This window comes from Syzygium oleosum, unplaced genomic scaffold, assembly GCF_021117445.2.
Source record: "Syzygium oleosum isolate NSW1041296 unplaced genomic scaffold, Sole_v2.1 Sole_v2.13, whole genome shotgun sequence".
Classification (NCBI taxonomy): domain Eukaryota; kingdom Viridiplantae; phylum Streptophyta; class Magnoliopsida; order Myrtales; family Myrtaceae; genus Syzygium; species Syzygium oleosum.
In genome coordinates, this window is record NW_026607497.1 from 9,673,471 (window position 1) to 9,689,195 (window position 15,725).

General features: G+C 38.8%; 2 protein-coding genes across 9 annotated transcripts; both read left to right on the forward strand.

The window, feature by feature from the left end:
- The first annotated feature begins 956 nt into the window (after window positions 1-956).
- On the forward strand, window positions 957-5,267 carry LOC115663472 (cleavage and polyadenylation specificity factor subunit 3-I-like). Of its 3 annotated transcripts, none has more exons than XM_056317412.1 (7): window positions 1,443-1,459; window positions 1,567-1,664; window positions 1,740-1,883; window positions 2,016-2,061; window positions 2,151-2,300; window positions 2,577-2,727; window positions 3,158-5,267. In XM_056317412.1, exons 5-7 carry the CDS (start codon window positions 2,175-2,177, stop codon window positions 4,738-4,740), a joined length of 1,860 nt encoding a protein of 619 aa, XP_056173387.1. In that variant the 5' UTR covers window positions 1,443-1,459; window positions 1,567-1,664; window positions 1,740-1,883; window positions 2,016-2,061; window positions 2,151-2,174; the 3' UTR covers window positions 4,741-5,267. The 3 variants fall into 3 exon arrangements, with proteins under 3 accessions (XP_030441332.1, XP_056173387.1, XP_056173388.1); XM_056317413.1 differs by having other exon boundaries at window positions 1,740-1,827; XM_030585472.2 differs by lacking the exons at window positions 1,740-1,883; window positions 2,577-2,727 and adding an exon at window positions 957-1,096 and having other exon boundaries at window positions 1,255-1,459; window positions 3,100-5,267.
- LOC115663506 (cleavage and polyadenylation specificity factor subunit 3-I) lies at window positions 1,066-13,741 on the forward strand. 6 transcript variants are annotated; one of them, XM_056317406.1, is made up of 6 exons: window positions 1,066-1,096; window positions 10,032-10,237; window positions 10,343-10,440; window positions 10,794-10,839; window positions 10,927-11,076; window positions 11,820-13,741. In XM_056317406.1, exons 2-6 carry the CDS (start codon window positions 10,088-10,090, stop codon window positions 13,458-13,460), a joined length of 2,085 nt encoding a protein of 694 aa, XP_056173381.1. In that variant the 5' UTR covers window positions 1,066-1,096; window positions 10,032-10,087; the 3' UTR covers window positions 13,461-13,741. The 6 variants fall into 6 exon arrangements, with proteins under 6 accessions (XP_056173381.1, XP_056173379.1, XP_056173382.1 ...); XM_056317404.1 differs by lacking the exon at window positions 1,066-1,096 and adding an exon at window positions 9,562-9,647; XM_056317407.1 differs by lacking the exon at window positions 1,066-1,096 and adding an exon at window positions 9,629-9,647 and having other exon boundaries at window positions 10,037-10,237.
- The last annotated feature ends 1,984 nt before the right edge of the window (window positions 13,742-15,725 follow it).

The following is a 15,725-nucleotide window of genomic DNA, read 5'->3' on the forward strand; positions in this document are numbered from 1 at the left end:
TTTTTAAAGTTTTAAGACCTAATCACACTTTTACGGTAAGTTTTACGACTTTTGATGCACTTATTCCAAATTTAGAATATTGTTAATACCACACGAAAAACTCCGAACTAGTACACTTGTGACAAATTTACTATAAACTAATTTTTTGACCATAAAAAATCCCAAACTGGTACATATGTGACAAATTTATCTAAAACTAATTTTTTAACCACCAAAAACCCCAAACCAGTATACTCATGACAAATTTACCCTTCGTTAAATTGAATTATACCATAAATAACCACAAACGAGTAAATCTGTGACAAACAGAGGGGGTAAAACCCTAAATTAGTAAACTCGTCAACTGTTACGTGTCATCCACCTCAGCAATTTTACAATACAATTTAACGTAAACTAATAAAGGGTAAACTTATCACTAGTGTATCAGTTAAGGGTTTTTGATAGTTAAAAAATTAATTTTGAATAAATTTATTAACCGTGTACCAGTTTGGGGTTTTTGTAATATTAACCCTTTAGAATAATAAGTTCGCAAAATAGTGGAGGTTAAGTAGCAATGAAATTTCAACTGCCGGGGGTTGCTTAGTAACCACTCTTCTCAAGTGGGAAGGGATAGATGCGGAGTTCGATTCCTCACATTTTCAGAGGGTTGGGGTGGGGACGTTTAGTTCAAGTGTAGGTTTAACTCCTATGTTTTGTAAAGAGACAAAGCAGAAGTTTGAAAGTGAGATAAGAATTAGAGTGAGGCAGAAAAAAAAAACGTAGAAATGAAATTTCGATTAAGTTCTAATTTTTGGTAATATAGTCAATTGGCTGTAGCTTAATTTTCCTCTCTTTGACATTTGGCAGTCTCCGTAGCTCTGCAAGTCTCTCTCGTCTTCATTTCAATCTGCTTTTCGTTCTTGTTATGCCTGGAGAAAGGAAAAACAAGGACACGTTACTTGAATTTGGATCTTTCGATCTGATGCATGTAAACTCCAAGCTACTCGCTTGAGTTTAAAGCATCTGCACGAGCTTAACTGTCAACTTCGTTGCACCCCCTCCCCCCCAAAGTTCAGAAACTCGAGATGGGCAATTTCCTCCCAGTTGGGTTTTCTTGGTAGGTGGTGGCAGTGATTTGAATTTTGATGCATGTTATTTGTTAATGGTTTCTTTTTGTTCATCTTGAGGTTGTACATCTTCGGGTTTGACTTCGAGTGTTGTGTTCTTGCCTGTTGTTTGAGCAGCTTCGAACATGTTGTTTTTTTCCCCCCACAGGGCAGTACGTTTTTGGTGAATTTGAAGGGCCTGTTGCGAATATTTCTTGCCATATATGGCTTCCACAGGACAGGCGCCGTCTCTGAAGAGGCGGGATCCGCCGGCCGGGAGAGAAGACGACCAGCTGATCATTACTCCCCTCGGTGCTGGCAATGAAGTGGGTCGGTCCTGCGTCTACATGTCTTTCAAAGGGAAGACTGTGTTGGTACTGCTTCTTTCTTGGTTTTCATGAGTTCTTCGGTTTAGAGTTGTTAGCCAACATGGGTTGGTGTCTCTCGTGATCTTTTCGTAATTGTTGTATGTGGATGACAGTTCGATTGTGGAATTCATCCTGCTTACTCTGGCATGGCTGCTCTTCCGTACTTTGATGAGATTGACCCTTCGACAATTGACGTCCTCCTAATTACTCAGTACGTGTGATCTGCTTTCTTTATTAGCATCAACTTAGCTTTGGTGAGGAGGGCCACTCATTCCATTATGTGCAGTTGCCATTGCTGGTGTTTGCTCGTAATTTGCATGAAGAAAGGATCTTTCTTCCTATGACTTGCCAAAGGAATTCGCCATTGCCCCTCAGTAGGATCCCATTCTACTTGAATCCATTGGGCTGTTATCGAATTATCAGCACCGATGTCTGTAAAGTTTAGAATGGGCTTCTCACTAGCTTGCATTATCGCTGATTTATATTTCTACCCCTCACTTTGATATTTAGCTTCCACAGTAAAGGTCTCTAGTCTTTATAAGTCGATGTTGACTGCTTGCAGCTTCCACTTGGATCATGCAGCTTCCTTACCATACTTTTTTGAAAAGGTTTGCGGCTATATCTGAGTAAAAACATACTTTTAATTATTAAATTTTACTTTAAGACCGATAAACCTGACTTGCTCTCATATTTCCAGACTACATTTAAAGGTCGTGTCTTCATGACTCATGCTACGAAGGCTATATACAAGCTGCTTTTGTCAGATTATGTAAAAGTGAGCAAGGTCTCAGTTGAAGATATGCTGTTTGATGAACAAGATATATTGCGTTCGATGGATAAGATTGAGGTATTTCCTTCATTTGATGAGCCCATTCTTCATCCCACACAAATTTGCTTGCTAGTGTTTGCCTTGGGGATTACTCCTCGGTGACCAATTTGTTGAATCTTGCTGATTCTAGATGGGATGATATCATTGATGAAGAAGCATAATAATTTTGGTTTTCATACAGTCATGGATGGATTGCTTGTGTATACCATTTACATGTCAGAAGCATGTGCAGGCTTTAGCTATTCCTCCGGCTCAGTAATATGCAATTGTTTTTTATGCTTAGGTGAATTGCAGATTCTCCATATGCTTAGAACCCACCGTTCCCTGGATGTTACCTTTCAACGAATCAATGTTCAGCGTGGAGCTGATATGAGTTTCGTCTCTTTTAAGATAAAGCACAAGCTCCTTCTTCTGTTGCAACTCAAGCTGTCCCTGCCGCTTTTATGTACAAAATAGTTTATTTATTCCCAGTTGTGGCATCTGCATGAGAAGCTGGATGAACTAGTTATCTCAATACTTATGTGTCATACAGTTTGCTATATGTGTTGTATACTTATAGAATCTATTCTACGGGATTTTGTCTTAGAATGGTCACTCGATGTTGTCAGTGCTATGAGACATTGGCGATTAACTTATCATGGATATGTTGGGTCGTGTTTCGTGCAAAAACAATGTCTTCTGATGGAATGTTAATTATTCAATGTAAATGAACTGGCAATCATCTTACTTTTGCTGTTCTTTGAAGTTCCTTGCATGCGTAATGTCTATACTATTGATCCCAACGCATGTGAATCATGTTACCTATTTCTAATTGTAGGTAATTGATTTCCACCAAACAAGTGAAGTGAATGGTATTCGATTTTGGTGTTATACAGCTGGCCATGTTCTTGGTGCTGCAATGTTCATGGTCGATATTGCTGGTGTACGAGTCCTTTACACAGGTGATTATTCCCGTGAAGAAGATAGGCATCTCCGAGCTGCAGAGATTCCTCAGTTCTCACCTGATATCTGCATTATTGAGTCCACTTATGGAGTTCAGCTTCATCAACCTCGTCATATTCGGGAGAAACGGTTCACTGATGTCATCCATTCTACTGTTTCTCAAGGAGGTAGAGTCCTTATCCCTGCATATGCTCTTGGTCGTGCTCAAGAACTTCTGTTGATCCTTGACGAGTTCTGGTCCAACCACCCTGAGCTCCATAGTGTTCCTATATATTATGCTTCCCCTCTTGCAAAGAAGTGTATGGCTGTTTATCAAACATATATCAATTCCATGAATGAGAGGATCCGAAGCCAATTTGCATCATCAAATCCTTTTGACTTCAAGCATATTTCGCCACTAAAGAGTATTGAGAATTTTACTGACGTCGGTCCATCGGTCATTATGGCTAGTCCCGGCTCGCTTCAAAGTGGGTTATCGCGTCAACTATTTGACATGTGGTGCTCTGATAAGAAGAATGCTTGTGTTCTTCCTGGATATGTCGTGGAAGGGACTCTGGCAAAGACACTCATCAATGAACCAAAGGAAGTCACTCTGATGAATGGTCTCACTGCTCCTCTTAACATGCAAGTTCATTATATTTCCTTCTCTGCCCATGCTGATTTTGCTCAGACGAGCGCGTTTTTGGATGAGGTAATGCCTCCAAACATTGTTCTTGTTCATGGAGAAGCACATGAGATGGGAAGGCTCAAACAGAAGCTTGTGACTCAGTTTGCTGATCGCAACACCAAAATCATGATGCCAAAGAATTGTCAATCAGTTGAAATGTACTTCAATTCAGAGAAAATGGCAAAAACTATTGGGAGGCTGGCTGAGATGACCCCAGAAATGGGTGAGACTGCAAGTGGCCTTCTGGTAAAGAAAGGCTTCACTTATCAAATAATGGCACCTGAAGATCTTCATGTTTTCTCTCAGTTGTCCACATCAACTATTAATCAGAGGATCATGATTCCTTATGCAGGTGCTTTTGGTGTAATAAGCCACCGACTGAAGCAGATATATGAAAGTGTGGAATCTTCAGTAGACGATGAATCTGGCATGCCCATGTTACGTGTACATGATCGAGTAACAGTGAAGCAGGAATCTGATAAACATATTTCACTGCACTGGACATCGGATCCTATAAGTGACATGGTTTCAGATTCTGTTGTTGCTCTTGTCTTGAACATAAGCCGTGAGATTCCGAAGGTTGTGGTTGAAACAGAGGCCATGAAAACTGAAGAAGAAAGTGAGAAAAGGGTAGAGAAGATCATTCATGCACTTCTAGTTTCTCTCTTTGGTGATGTGAAGTTTGGTGAGAATGGGAAGTTGGTGATAAATGTGGATGGGAATGTAGCGCATCTGGACAAGCAGAGTGGGGAAGTGGAGAGTGAAAATGAAGGCCTTAAGGAAAGGGTAAGGACTGCATTTCGGCGAATCCAGAGTGCTGTAAAACCAATACCCCTGTCAGGTTCTTAGGTATCTTTCATGTTTCTTGTAGCTTTCTTGTTTCAGGTCATTTTCTAACTGTAGATTGAAGCATCTAGCTCATGGTATGTATATCCTCAACTCACAATCTAAGTTCAGCCCAAGTTTTAAGCATCTAAAGTTGGATCTCAGCTCTAAGAACAAGCATCAACAGTTGTGTTGGATTACTCAGTTTTTTGTGCTTTTACGTATTTAGTTTTGGTGTCTGAAGGCCGGCAAGGCTCGATTTTCACCTTGTGGAAAAAACTTGCCATTTCCTTTCCTAAATACAATTTTCCTAGTTCATGCGAGCAGCTTTGTGAAGACATCTGTGCTACATGAGAAGATGCATCCATGTGGTAATGCTGTGGCTTTGTGATGTCTAGTTTTCATGTACCAAGGAATGGCCAATTCGCGGACTGTTATTGTAACTCCTGTGACGAGTTGATGGGGAATTGATGAGTAGTTGAGTAAAAAGTTTGAGCTTGGTCATGCTTAGTTAAGATGTCAAGTGGGGCTATATGCTTCTTTTTACCTGAGTTCGGGTTTGTCTCGCTGATCTGTACCCTTCTGATTACAATTCTCTTAGTTAAACCAAACAATGGTTTATCAATATGTCCCAAATCCTCTGCTACATGTTGTATATTGCAAATGACAAGCCCTGTTAAATGAACAGCATCCCTTAACTAACACCAACTTGTGTACTTCCCTCCCATACTGAACGACAAGTATACAACTCGAGTATGGTGATCGCAAATGCTTTAGAAATCGATGTATTTGTATTTTGATGAATGGTCAATTATACCACCGGATCATGATCATCTTTTGTAACATTTGCCAACATTTGACCACATAGTTGCATGAATTTAGGCCTTTGAAGATCATGACCAACTTGTACTAATGTCAATGATATAACACAATGATCAACGAGTTGAGGCCTTTCTCTGACCTACGTTCTCCACTAGTTTTCTTTCATTGTTCATGTCACTGAACCCACACCTCTTACTGCACAAATCAATGGTAGCGGGGCGGGTTCCGGACTACTCGAGAAGTACCGAATACACATTCGACGTCAAACCCAAAGAACCACTATTTGAATAAGTTCTAAAGACATTCCCGTGAAGTACATGAGAACCTTAAACAACACAGGTACCGGCACGATTGGAGATTAGATTTCACTAGTTACTTAGTCCGCGCTTTGTGCAAGCATGTCTATTTGCATATCTCTGAATAGGCAATACGCTAATAATATGAGGTGTGATGTAAGAGCTAAGATGAGATTTGTTTAATGATTATGTACAGGTTTATGGAGGAACATCGTCCTTTATGGAGGTGTAAGATTAATATTTGGCGAAAAGACTGTTTCCTAAGCACACAGAACATGAACAAAAAAAATGATGTCTAGCGTACAACGAAAAAACTAATATCTGAAAGAAGTTTATTCAAAAAGTAGAAAATAAAGCTAAACAAAATGCTAATGCTCTATGATTTTAATTAAATTGTAATTTAATTATTATTTACTTAAACATAGTACTGTAAGTCCAATAAAAAATCAAATTTTTTGTAATATAAGTTGGGTAAATGACACAAATGGTCACTGAACTTTGACCCGATGTGAAATGTCATCCCTGAACTTCAAATTTGTTCAATGTGGTCCATGAACTTTAGCCAAATATGCAATGTGGCCCATGAACTTTTAATTTATTCAATAGGGTCTCTAGACATTTGGTACATATTCAATTTAATCTGTGAACTGTATAAAAATGTTTAATGTTGTCCCTAAACTTAAATTTAGTTTTAACTTTTTAAAAACTTCACCACAATGATATGCCACGTTGGATTTCTGGCATTTAAGTGAACGTTTTTAAAATTTCACATTTAAGGACGCGAATGATTATCATTCTGTTTCAAAAATTAATTTATGACATTTCTATTTCTATTTCGTGGACGAATTTCTCATCAAAGATAGGCGTTTGATAACGAAATAGAATTTCTCTCCTCGGAACAGAAGTTCGTTCGATAAAATATCCCTCTCACGATTTTTTCCATTCATCAACAGGCGTCGATAGGTGGGGGGGCGGCGGCCGGTGGCAGGCGAAGGGTGACGATCGGCGGAGGGCAACAACGGATGAGGGCGGTGGCGACGGCGGGCAGTGGGAGGTGAGGATGTGCGATGAGAAGAGTTTTTATTTATCTTTTTGTTCCAAAAATAGAGAAGTAGAAAAATTTTACTTCTCATTTATGCTCAAATACTATTTTTGGAATATAATTTTGTTCTAGAAATAGAAAAATAAAATTGCGTTACCAAACGGATTTCTATTCTAAATTTGTTCTTAGGAAAAGAAAAATAAAAAAATAGAGAAACATAATGGTTATCATGCGCGCCTTAAGTGATCGATTGAAAGTTATGGTACTCAAGTGAACACTTGACACTTAAGTGGACGGAAAAAAAAAGTTATATACTCAAGTGATCGAATGAAAAGTTATATAGCAACCAAGTGATCGGAAAAAAAAGTTATAGCATTTAAGTGATCGAAAAAAAAAGTTATGGCTCTCAAGTGTGCGTTGTGCTAAAATTATAACAATTGTGGTGTCCTTTTTCCCAAAAATAACTTACGATATAAATAAACTTATGAAAAAAAAACTGAAAACAGAAATATTTGATAAGTTGTAGTCATTGGTAATAATAACAAGACTCCGCTATGCGATATGTGTAAATGTTTGATGACTCCAACAAAAAATTAGATTGATGAGAGAAATGTTAGAAAAATATAAAGCGATAACTGCACCAAAATCCTAAAACACGACACGAGAGTGCGATTGAATCATAAAACTTTCAAAAAGTGCAATAAAGTCATTTTACTAACTCCGTCAATATATCTAACGGAAAATGTAGATGTGTCGTTTTTTTTATTAGTTTCTCTTTCCTACGTGGTGATCACTTTAGCTAAAGCATGAAGTGTAAAACCAAAGCGATCTCATTTTGGCCCAAATCCTAGTTTTTTTTTAATTTTACATCTTAATTAAATTAATCAAAAAAATGAAAAAGACTTATATTTATTAAAAAAAGGAACCAAAGCTATATAAAAAAAAAGCCACGGGACCTTGCCGGTGGGCCGCCGTTGCCGCCCGACGTTGGAAAGGGCCCACAGATGTCACTAGGGCCTCACCGACGTTCGGCGACCCTCGCTGGCCTCGGGCGAGGCATCGCGTTCTGACACGGTTCGGCATCTCTCCTTCTGCATACTATACTCGCTTCTTCGATTCCGGTCCCTCCAAAAGTCGGTAATGGCGGTTCGAGCGGGAAGAAGCGGAAACACGGGGCGAAGAATCCTCTCGTTCTCGACGGACTCCGAAAGAGTCGCCGCTCAGCGTCACCAGGCGAGTGTTCGTTCCACTTCGCATTTCGTTCCCACCAAGTAAAAAGCAAGATCTAGGCTTAACTGGTTTTTGTGGATTTTTTGGTGAAAATGATTCTCATGTCCTCAAAGTTCGACTCCTTGAGCTTGTGTCGTTTGTCGAATGTTGAATTTAGGAATTCATTAATGGGACTGCTGTTTGCTCTTTTGTGTTTTTTTCTCCCCCGTTTTTCTCTCTTGTTGCGTGCATAGCAGGAAGGAGGCGAGGCCTCTTTTGGTGAAGGCATGCGAAGCTTTGCTTGGAGGTACCGATTTGGGGTCTTTCGTGTTAAAGATGAAGGGTGAAAACCGAAAATCGGTGTTGCCTGGCGTTCCGCCGTCATTTGTTAAACTCGAGAGGCTTTTGGCAAGCTCATTTTTATGAAATAACATTAGAGATGATCGTTTCAAGGAAGGTCGGTTCCCACTCGGAATTCGAGAATCAATCCGGGCACGATCAGTTCTAGGGAATTGATCCTGCCCACCCTGGAATCGGACTGACCGATTCCGATGCGGTTCTGGAGTTGTCCCATGAACTGGTCGTCTTTATTTATTTTGAATGTTTTATTTTCTTTCTCAAAAGTTTCAAAAGATATTGAAAGTTATTTTAGTATATGATGAAATTACTAATTACATGGAAATTACTTGTAAAAGAAGATATTACTCCCACAAAAAATATGTACCTTTTGCCCTTACTAAATACAAAAATAATATAGTTTGGGTTAGTCTTGCTGATTTGATCCGGTTCCTCCCTAGGAATTGAAAACTAGACTAATTATTTCTTGTTCCAAAATTTTGGAATCGGGAACCGCCCAGAACTGGCCGGTCCAATTTTATTTTCGAGTTGGACCAAGACCGTTACACACCCCTAAATAACACTCAACTTGCAAGAAAAGCTGATTGGAGATGAAGGTCTGTTTCAGATCTTTCGGTCCTTGGGGTGGTCCGTGACGGTCACCATACAATGGCGAGGTCTTGACGACCTTCGCCAGCCATTTCTAGTGATGGGCTGCAGCAGCGGCAAATCGGTGAGGGCCCTGTGACTTTTTAAAAAAAATAAATTTTAGCATTTTTCATTTTTTTAATCTAATTTAAGTAAGATTTTAGGAACAAAAAAATAAAAATACCACGTAAAAGAGAGAGATTATGATGAAAAAAATGACACGTCAGTATTGTCCGTTAGTCAAATTGACGAAGTTACCGAAATAACTTGATTATATCAATTTGACAATTTTTAGGGATTGATCACCTCTTTTGAAAATTTTAAGACTCAACGCACTTTCGCGACAAATTTTATAACTTCCATGCGCGTATTCCAAATTTAGAATAATAAGTTCACAAAATAGTGGAACTTGAGTAGGAGTTGAAATTTCCATAAGTCATAGTTATTGGTAATATAGTCAATTTAATAAGAATAATTTCATTAAACGTTGGGGTAGTAGGCAAGCAAGCACTTAGGGCTTTAGCTCAACTGTGCTCGCTTGCTCTCTCTCTCTGCATTTTGACAATCTCTGTAATTCTGTAAGTCTCTCTCGCCTACATTTCAAGCTGCTTTTCGTTCTTGTTACGACTGGAGAAAAGGAACAAGAGGACCCATTACTTGAATTTTGATCTTTCGAACCGATGCATGTAAAACCCCATGTTACTCTTTTGAGTTTAAGCGTCTGCACGAGCTTAACTGTCATCTTCGTTTCCCCCCCACCCAAAGTTCTGAAATTTCGAGATGGGTAATTTCCTTCCAGTTGGGTTTTCTTGGTAGGTGGTGGCAGTGATATGAATTTTCATGCGTGTTATTTGTTTATGGGTTCTTGTTTGTTCATCTTGAGTTTGTACATTTTCGGGTTTGGCTTCGAGTGTTGTGTTCTTGCCTGTTGTTTGAGCAGTTCCTTCTTTTTTTCAACACAGGGCAGTTCGTTTTTGGTGAATTTGAAGGGCCTGTTGCGGATATTTTCTTGCCATATATGGCTTCGGTAGGACAGGCGCCGTCTCTGAAGAGGCGGGATCCGCCGGCCGGGAGAGAAGGCGACCAGCTGATCATTACTCCTCTCGGTGCTGGCAATGAAGTGGGTCGGTCCTGTGTATACATGTCTTTCAAAGGGAAGACTGTGTTGGTACTGCTTCTTCTTGGTTTGCATGAGTTTTCCGGTTTAGAGTTTTAGCCGACATGGGTTGGTGTCTCTCGTGATCTTTTCGTAATTGTTGTATGTGGATGACAGTTCGATTGTGGAATTCATCCTGCTTACTCTGGCATGGCTGCTCTTCCGTACTTCGATGAGATTGACCCTTCGACAATTGATGTCCTCCTAATTACTCAGTATGTGTTATCTGCCTTCTTTATTGTCCTTGACTTACCTTTTGTGAGGAGGGCCGCTCATTCCATTTTGTGCAGTTACCTTTTCTGGTGTTTGCTCATAATTTTCTTGAAGAAAGGATCTTTCTTCTTACGACCTGCCAAAGGAATTCATCCTTGCCCTTTAGTCTTGGATCCCTTTCTAGTTGGATTCATTGCGCTGTTATTTAATTATCAGCACCAATGCCCATAAAGTTTAGGATGGGCTTCTCGCTGGCTTGCATTATTGCTGATTTATACTTCTACGCCTCCCTCTCATATTTAGCTTCCACAGTAAAGGTCTCTGGTCTTTACAAGTCGATGTTGACTGCTCGCAGCTTCCACTTGGATCATGCAGCTTCCTTACCATACTTTTTGGAAAAGGTTTGCTGCTATATTAGAGTGAAAAGGTTCTTTAATTATTGAATCTTACTTTAATACCGATGACCCGACATGCTCTCATTTTTCCAGACTACATTTAAAGGTCGTGTCTTCATGACTCATGCTACGAAGGCTATATACAAGCTGCTTTTGTCAGATTATGTAAAAGTGAGCAAGGTCTCAGTTGAAGATATGCTTTTCGATGAACAGGATATATTCCGCTCAATGGATAAGATTGAGGTATTTCCTTCATTTGTTGAGCCCATTCTTCATGCTACACAAATTTGCTTGCTGATGTTTGCCTGGGGGAATGCTCCTTGGTGATCAACTTGTTGAATTATACTGTTTCTAGAAAGAATGATATCATTGGTGAAGAAGCAGAATAATTGTTGCAGGCTCAGTAGATTTCAATTGTTTTTTGTCTTTAGGTGCACTGCCGATTCTCCATATGCTTAGAACCCACCATTCCCCATATGTTACCTTTCAAAGAATCAAGTTCAGTATCGAGCTGATATAGGTTTTGTCTCCTTTAAGATCAAGCACAGAATCCTTCTTCTGTTGCAGCTATAGCCGTCTCTGCCGCTTTTATGTCCGATATAGTTTATTTATCCCCAGTTGTGGCATGTGTGTGAGAAGCTGGATAAACTAGTGATCTCGATTGATAAACCAGTTAACTCAGTACTTATGCGTCATGCAGTTTGCTATATGTGTTGTATACTTATAGTATCTATTCTAGAGATTTTGTCCTAGGATGATCACTTGATGTTTTCTGGTCTATTGGACATGGCAAATAATTTGTCATGGATATGTTGGGTTGTGTTTCATGTGAAAATAAGGTATTTTAATGGAATGTTAATTATTCGATGTAAATGAACTGGCGAAATTGTTACTTTTTGTGCTGTTCTATGAAGTTCCATGCATGCATTATTTCTATACTATTCATCCTAATGCATGTAAACCATGTTACCTACTTTTACCTGTAGGTAATTGATTTCCACCAAACTCTTGAGGTGAATGGGATTCGATTTTGGTGTTATACTGCTGGCCATGTTCTTGGTGCTGCAATGTTCATGGTCGATATTGCTGGGGTACGAGTCCTTTACACAGGTGATTATTCCCGTGAAGAAGATAGGCATCTCCGAGCTGCAGAGATTCCTCAGTTCTCACCTGATATCTGCATAATTGAGTCCACTTATGGAGTGCAGCTTCATCAACCTCGTCATATTCGGGAGAAACGCTTCACTGATGTCATCCATTCTACTATTTCTCAAGGAGGTAGAGTCCTTATCCCTGCATTTGCTCTTGGTCGTGCTCAAGAACTTCTGTTGATCCTTGACGAGTACTGGTCCAACCACCCTGAGCTCCATAATATTCCTATATACTATGCTTCCCCTCTTGCAAAGAAGTGTATGGCTGTTTATCAAACATATATCAATTCCATGAATGAGAGGATCCGTAGCCAATTTGCATCATCAAATCCTTTTGACTTCAAGCATATTTCACCGCTAAAGAGTATTGAGAATTTTAATGATGTCGGTCCATCAGTCGTTATGGCTAGTCCCAGCGGGCTTCAAAGTGGGTTATCGCGTCAACTATTTGACATGTGGTGCTCTGACAAGAAAAATGCTTGTGTTATTCCTGGATACGTCGTGGAAGGGACACTGGCAAAGACCATCATCAACGAACCAAAGGAAGTCACTCTGATGAATGGTCTCACTGCTCCTCTTAACATGCAAGTTCATTATATTTCGTTCTCTGCCCATGCTGATTTTGCTCAGACGAGCGCGTTTTTGGATGAGGTAATGCCTCCAAACATTGTTCTTGTTCATGGAGAAGCAAACGAGATGGGAAGGCTCAAACAGAAGCTTGTAACTCAGTTTGCTGATCGCAACACCAAAATCATCACGCCAAAGAATTGTCAATCAGTTGAAATGTACTTCAATTCAGAGAAAATGGCAAAAACTATTGGGAGACTGGCTGAGAAGACCCCAGAAGTGGGTGAGACCGTTAGTGGCCTTCTGGTAAAGAAAGGCTTCACTTATCAAATAATGGCACCTGAAGATCTTCACGTTTTCTCTCAGTTGTCCACAGCAAATATTAATCAGAGGATCACAATTCCCTTCACAGGTGCGTTTGGTGTGATAAGCCACCGGCTGAAACAGATATATGAGAGTGTGGAATCTTCACAAGATGAGGAATCTGGTATTCCCATGTTACGTCTGCATGATCGAGTAACAGTGAAGCAGGAATCTGATAAACATATTTCACTGCACTGGAATTCGGATCCTATAAGTGACATGGTTTCAGATTCCGTTGTTGCTCTTGTCTTGAACATAAGCCGTGAATTTCCCAAGGTTGTGGTTGAAACAGAGGCTATGAAAACTGAAGAAGAAAGTGAGAAAAAGGTAGAGAAGATCATTCATGCACTTCTAGTTTCTCTCTTTGGGGATGTGAAATTTGGTGAGAATGGAAAGCTGGTGATAAATGTGGATGGGAATGTAGCGCATCTGGACAAGCAGAGTGGGGATGTGGAGAGTGAAGATGAAGGCCTTAAGGAAAGAGTGAGGACTGCATTTCAGCGAATCCTGAGTGCTGTAAAACCAATACCCCTGTCAGCTTCTTAGGTAGCTTTCGTGTTTCATGTCATTTTCTAACTGTAGATTGTACCATCAACCTCATACTGCGAATATCCTCAACTCACAATCTAAGTTCAGCTCAAGTTTTAAGCATCTAATGGTGGATCTCAGCTCTCAGAACAAGTATTGACAGTGGCATTTGGATTACTTAGTTTTTGTACTTTCACGTATACTATTTTGGTGTTTGAAGGCTGGCAAGGCTTGATTGTCACCTTGCGGAAAAAACTTATCATTTCATTTCCTAAATATGATTTTGCTAGTTAATGTGAGCTGGCTTGTAAAGAACCAGACAGAGTCTGTGCTACCTTAGAAGATGTATCCATGTGGTAACGCTGTAGCTTTGTGATGTCTAGTTTTCGTTCACTTGGGAAGTGCCAAAACACGGACTTCGGCATTGTTACTCATGTGACATGTTCATGGGGAATTGATAAGTGGTTAAGTAAAAAGTTTGTGCTTGGATCATGCTTAGTTAAGATGTCAAGTAGGGCTATATGTTTCTTTTTGTCTGAGTTTGGGTTTGTCTCACTGATCTATACCCTTTTGATTACATTCCTCAGTTAAACCAAACAATGGTGTATCATTATGTCCCAAATCCTTAGCACATTTTACAGAGTTTGGACAAAATCTTTTAAGTATTTTATGGTCGAAATCAATGTGCAGTCCTCGGCTTTTTGTTGAATATTGGAAATAACCTGTCGCAATCCTTTTCGAAATCGATCTATTTGTTGAATGGATAGTCATACCACCAGACCATCTTTTGAATATCTGGCAGAATATATTCATCATATCACTGATAGGAACTCAGAGTTGAACTTCAATGAACTCCTTCAGTCTCATAGATGGATCTCTCTCTTTGATGATGTCCCAACCTCTTAATGAAGTAAATTTATGACGTCAAATTCCCCTTTCAAAGAGGATCCAAATCTCATCACCATATTGCCATCGCTTGCCCTTGTAGGCTTTCTTTTAGAAGGGTAGTGATTGTAGTTTGAACCTTGATTTCATTTCTGATGGGGGAAAACCATTGTTCAGAGGAAACACTATGATTATCTTACATTTATATCTCTAATAGAAATCAGGTTGTGATTGTTATTCTTAAGAGTTGACCCCAAAGTTTCATGAATTAGGCCTTTAAAAATAATCACCAACTTGTTCTAATGTTGATGATAAAACACAACGATTAATGGGTAAGGTTTTTTTTCTCACTATGTTCTCCAATAGTAATCAATGGTGGCAGGGCGGGTTTGGGACCGCTTGAAATCCAAACTCGACAAGTACCGAATGCAAATTTGATATCAAGTCCAAGGGACAACTTTTTGAATGAAGTTCTAAGGACATCCTAGTGAAGTACATGAGAACCTTAAACACACATAAACTGGCACGATTGGAGATTAGATTTTGCTAGTTACTTAACCCTCCTTTTGTGCAGGCATGTCTATTTGCATACTTCTGAATAGTCAGTAAGCCAATAATATGAGATTTTGATGCAAGAGAAGAGATGAGGCTGATCTTATGACTATATATGTGGTTTACTAAAAGAATATCATGCTTTATGGAGGCTTAAAGATTAATATGGCGAAAAAGACATTACAAAATAATATTTCCTAAGCACATAAAACATGAATCGAAAAAAAAAAAAAGATTTTTAGCGTACAGTGATTGAAGCAACATTTGAAATAAGTCTATTTGAAAACTAGAAACTAAAATTAGATAAAGTACAAATGCTCTATGTTTAAATAAGCTGTAATTTAATCTTAAACATTTTATTGTAAGTGTGAGATAGAAATCAATTTTTTTGTAATATTAAAGTAACAAGAGTTATTTATTCGGTTTAATTTCCTCATAGTTAAAAGAGATATATTATTAAATTGTGTTCTAAATTAGCTATAATTTTGAAATTCGTACATTTTTCAAACTAAGTGAATTTATTAGTTCACTGTAATTTTTTAATAAATCAAATTACTTGAATAAAGTGAATTATGCTCTAAGCAGAAAAAAGATATATCTGTCAACAACATATATCTTAAAGTGTAACCTATGCAATTGATCATATAAGCTATACTTAGATTATAGCGAAATGTATTTTTATCTATTTCGCTTGGATAAATATAATATTCAACTTTTATACAACTAATTTTAGGTAAAATAAAGTGATATTTATTCATGTAATAATATAAAATATATTCCATGCCGTAAATAGTAATGTTTTAACTAAATGAACTTTTTAACTAAGTAAGATCTCGTCACGTCGCA

Bases quoted from the DNA above. Each gene is read 5' to 3' on its own strand.
- LOC115663472 (XM_030585472.2), top strand. From the start codon at position 1,310: ATGGCTTCCACAGGACAGGCGCCGTCTCTGAAGAGGCGGGATCCGCCG. The intron at 1,460-1,566 runs GTACTGCTTCTT...TGTGGATGACAG, and splicing joins TCAAAGGGAAGACTGTGTTG to TTCGATTGTGGAATTCATCC. The intron at 2,301-3,099 runs GTATTTCCTTCA...TTCTAATTGTAG, and splicing joins GTTCGATGGATAAGATTGAG to GTAATTGATTTCCACCAAAC.
- LOC115663506 (XM_056317406.1), top strand. From the start codon at position 10,088: ATGGCTTCGGTAGGACAGGCGCCGTCTCTGAAGAGGCGGGATCCGCCG. The intron at 10,441-10,793 runs GTATGTGTTATC...GACTGCTCGCAG, and splicing joins GATGTCCTCCTAATTACTCA to CTTCCACTTGGATCATGCAG. The intron at 10,840-10,926 runs GTTTGCTGCTAT...TCATTTTTCCAG, and splicing joins TACCATACTTTTTGGAAAAG to ACTACATTTAAAGGTCGTGT.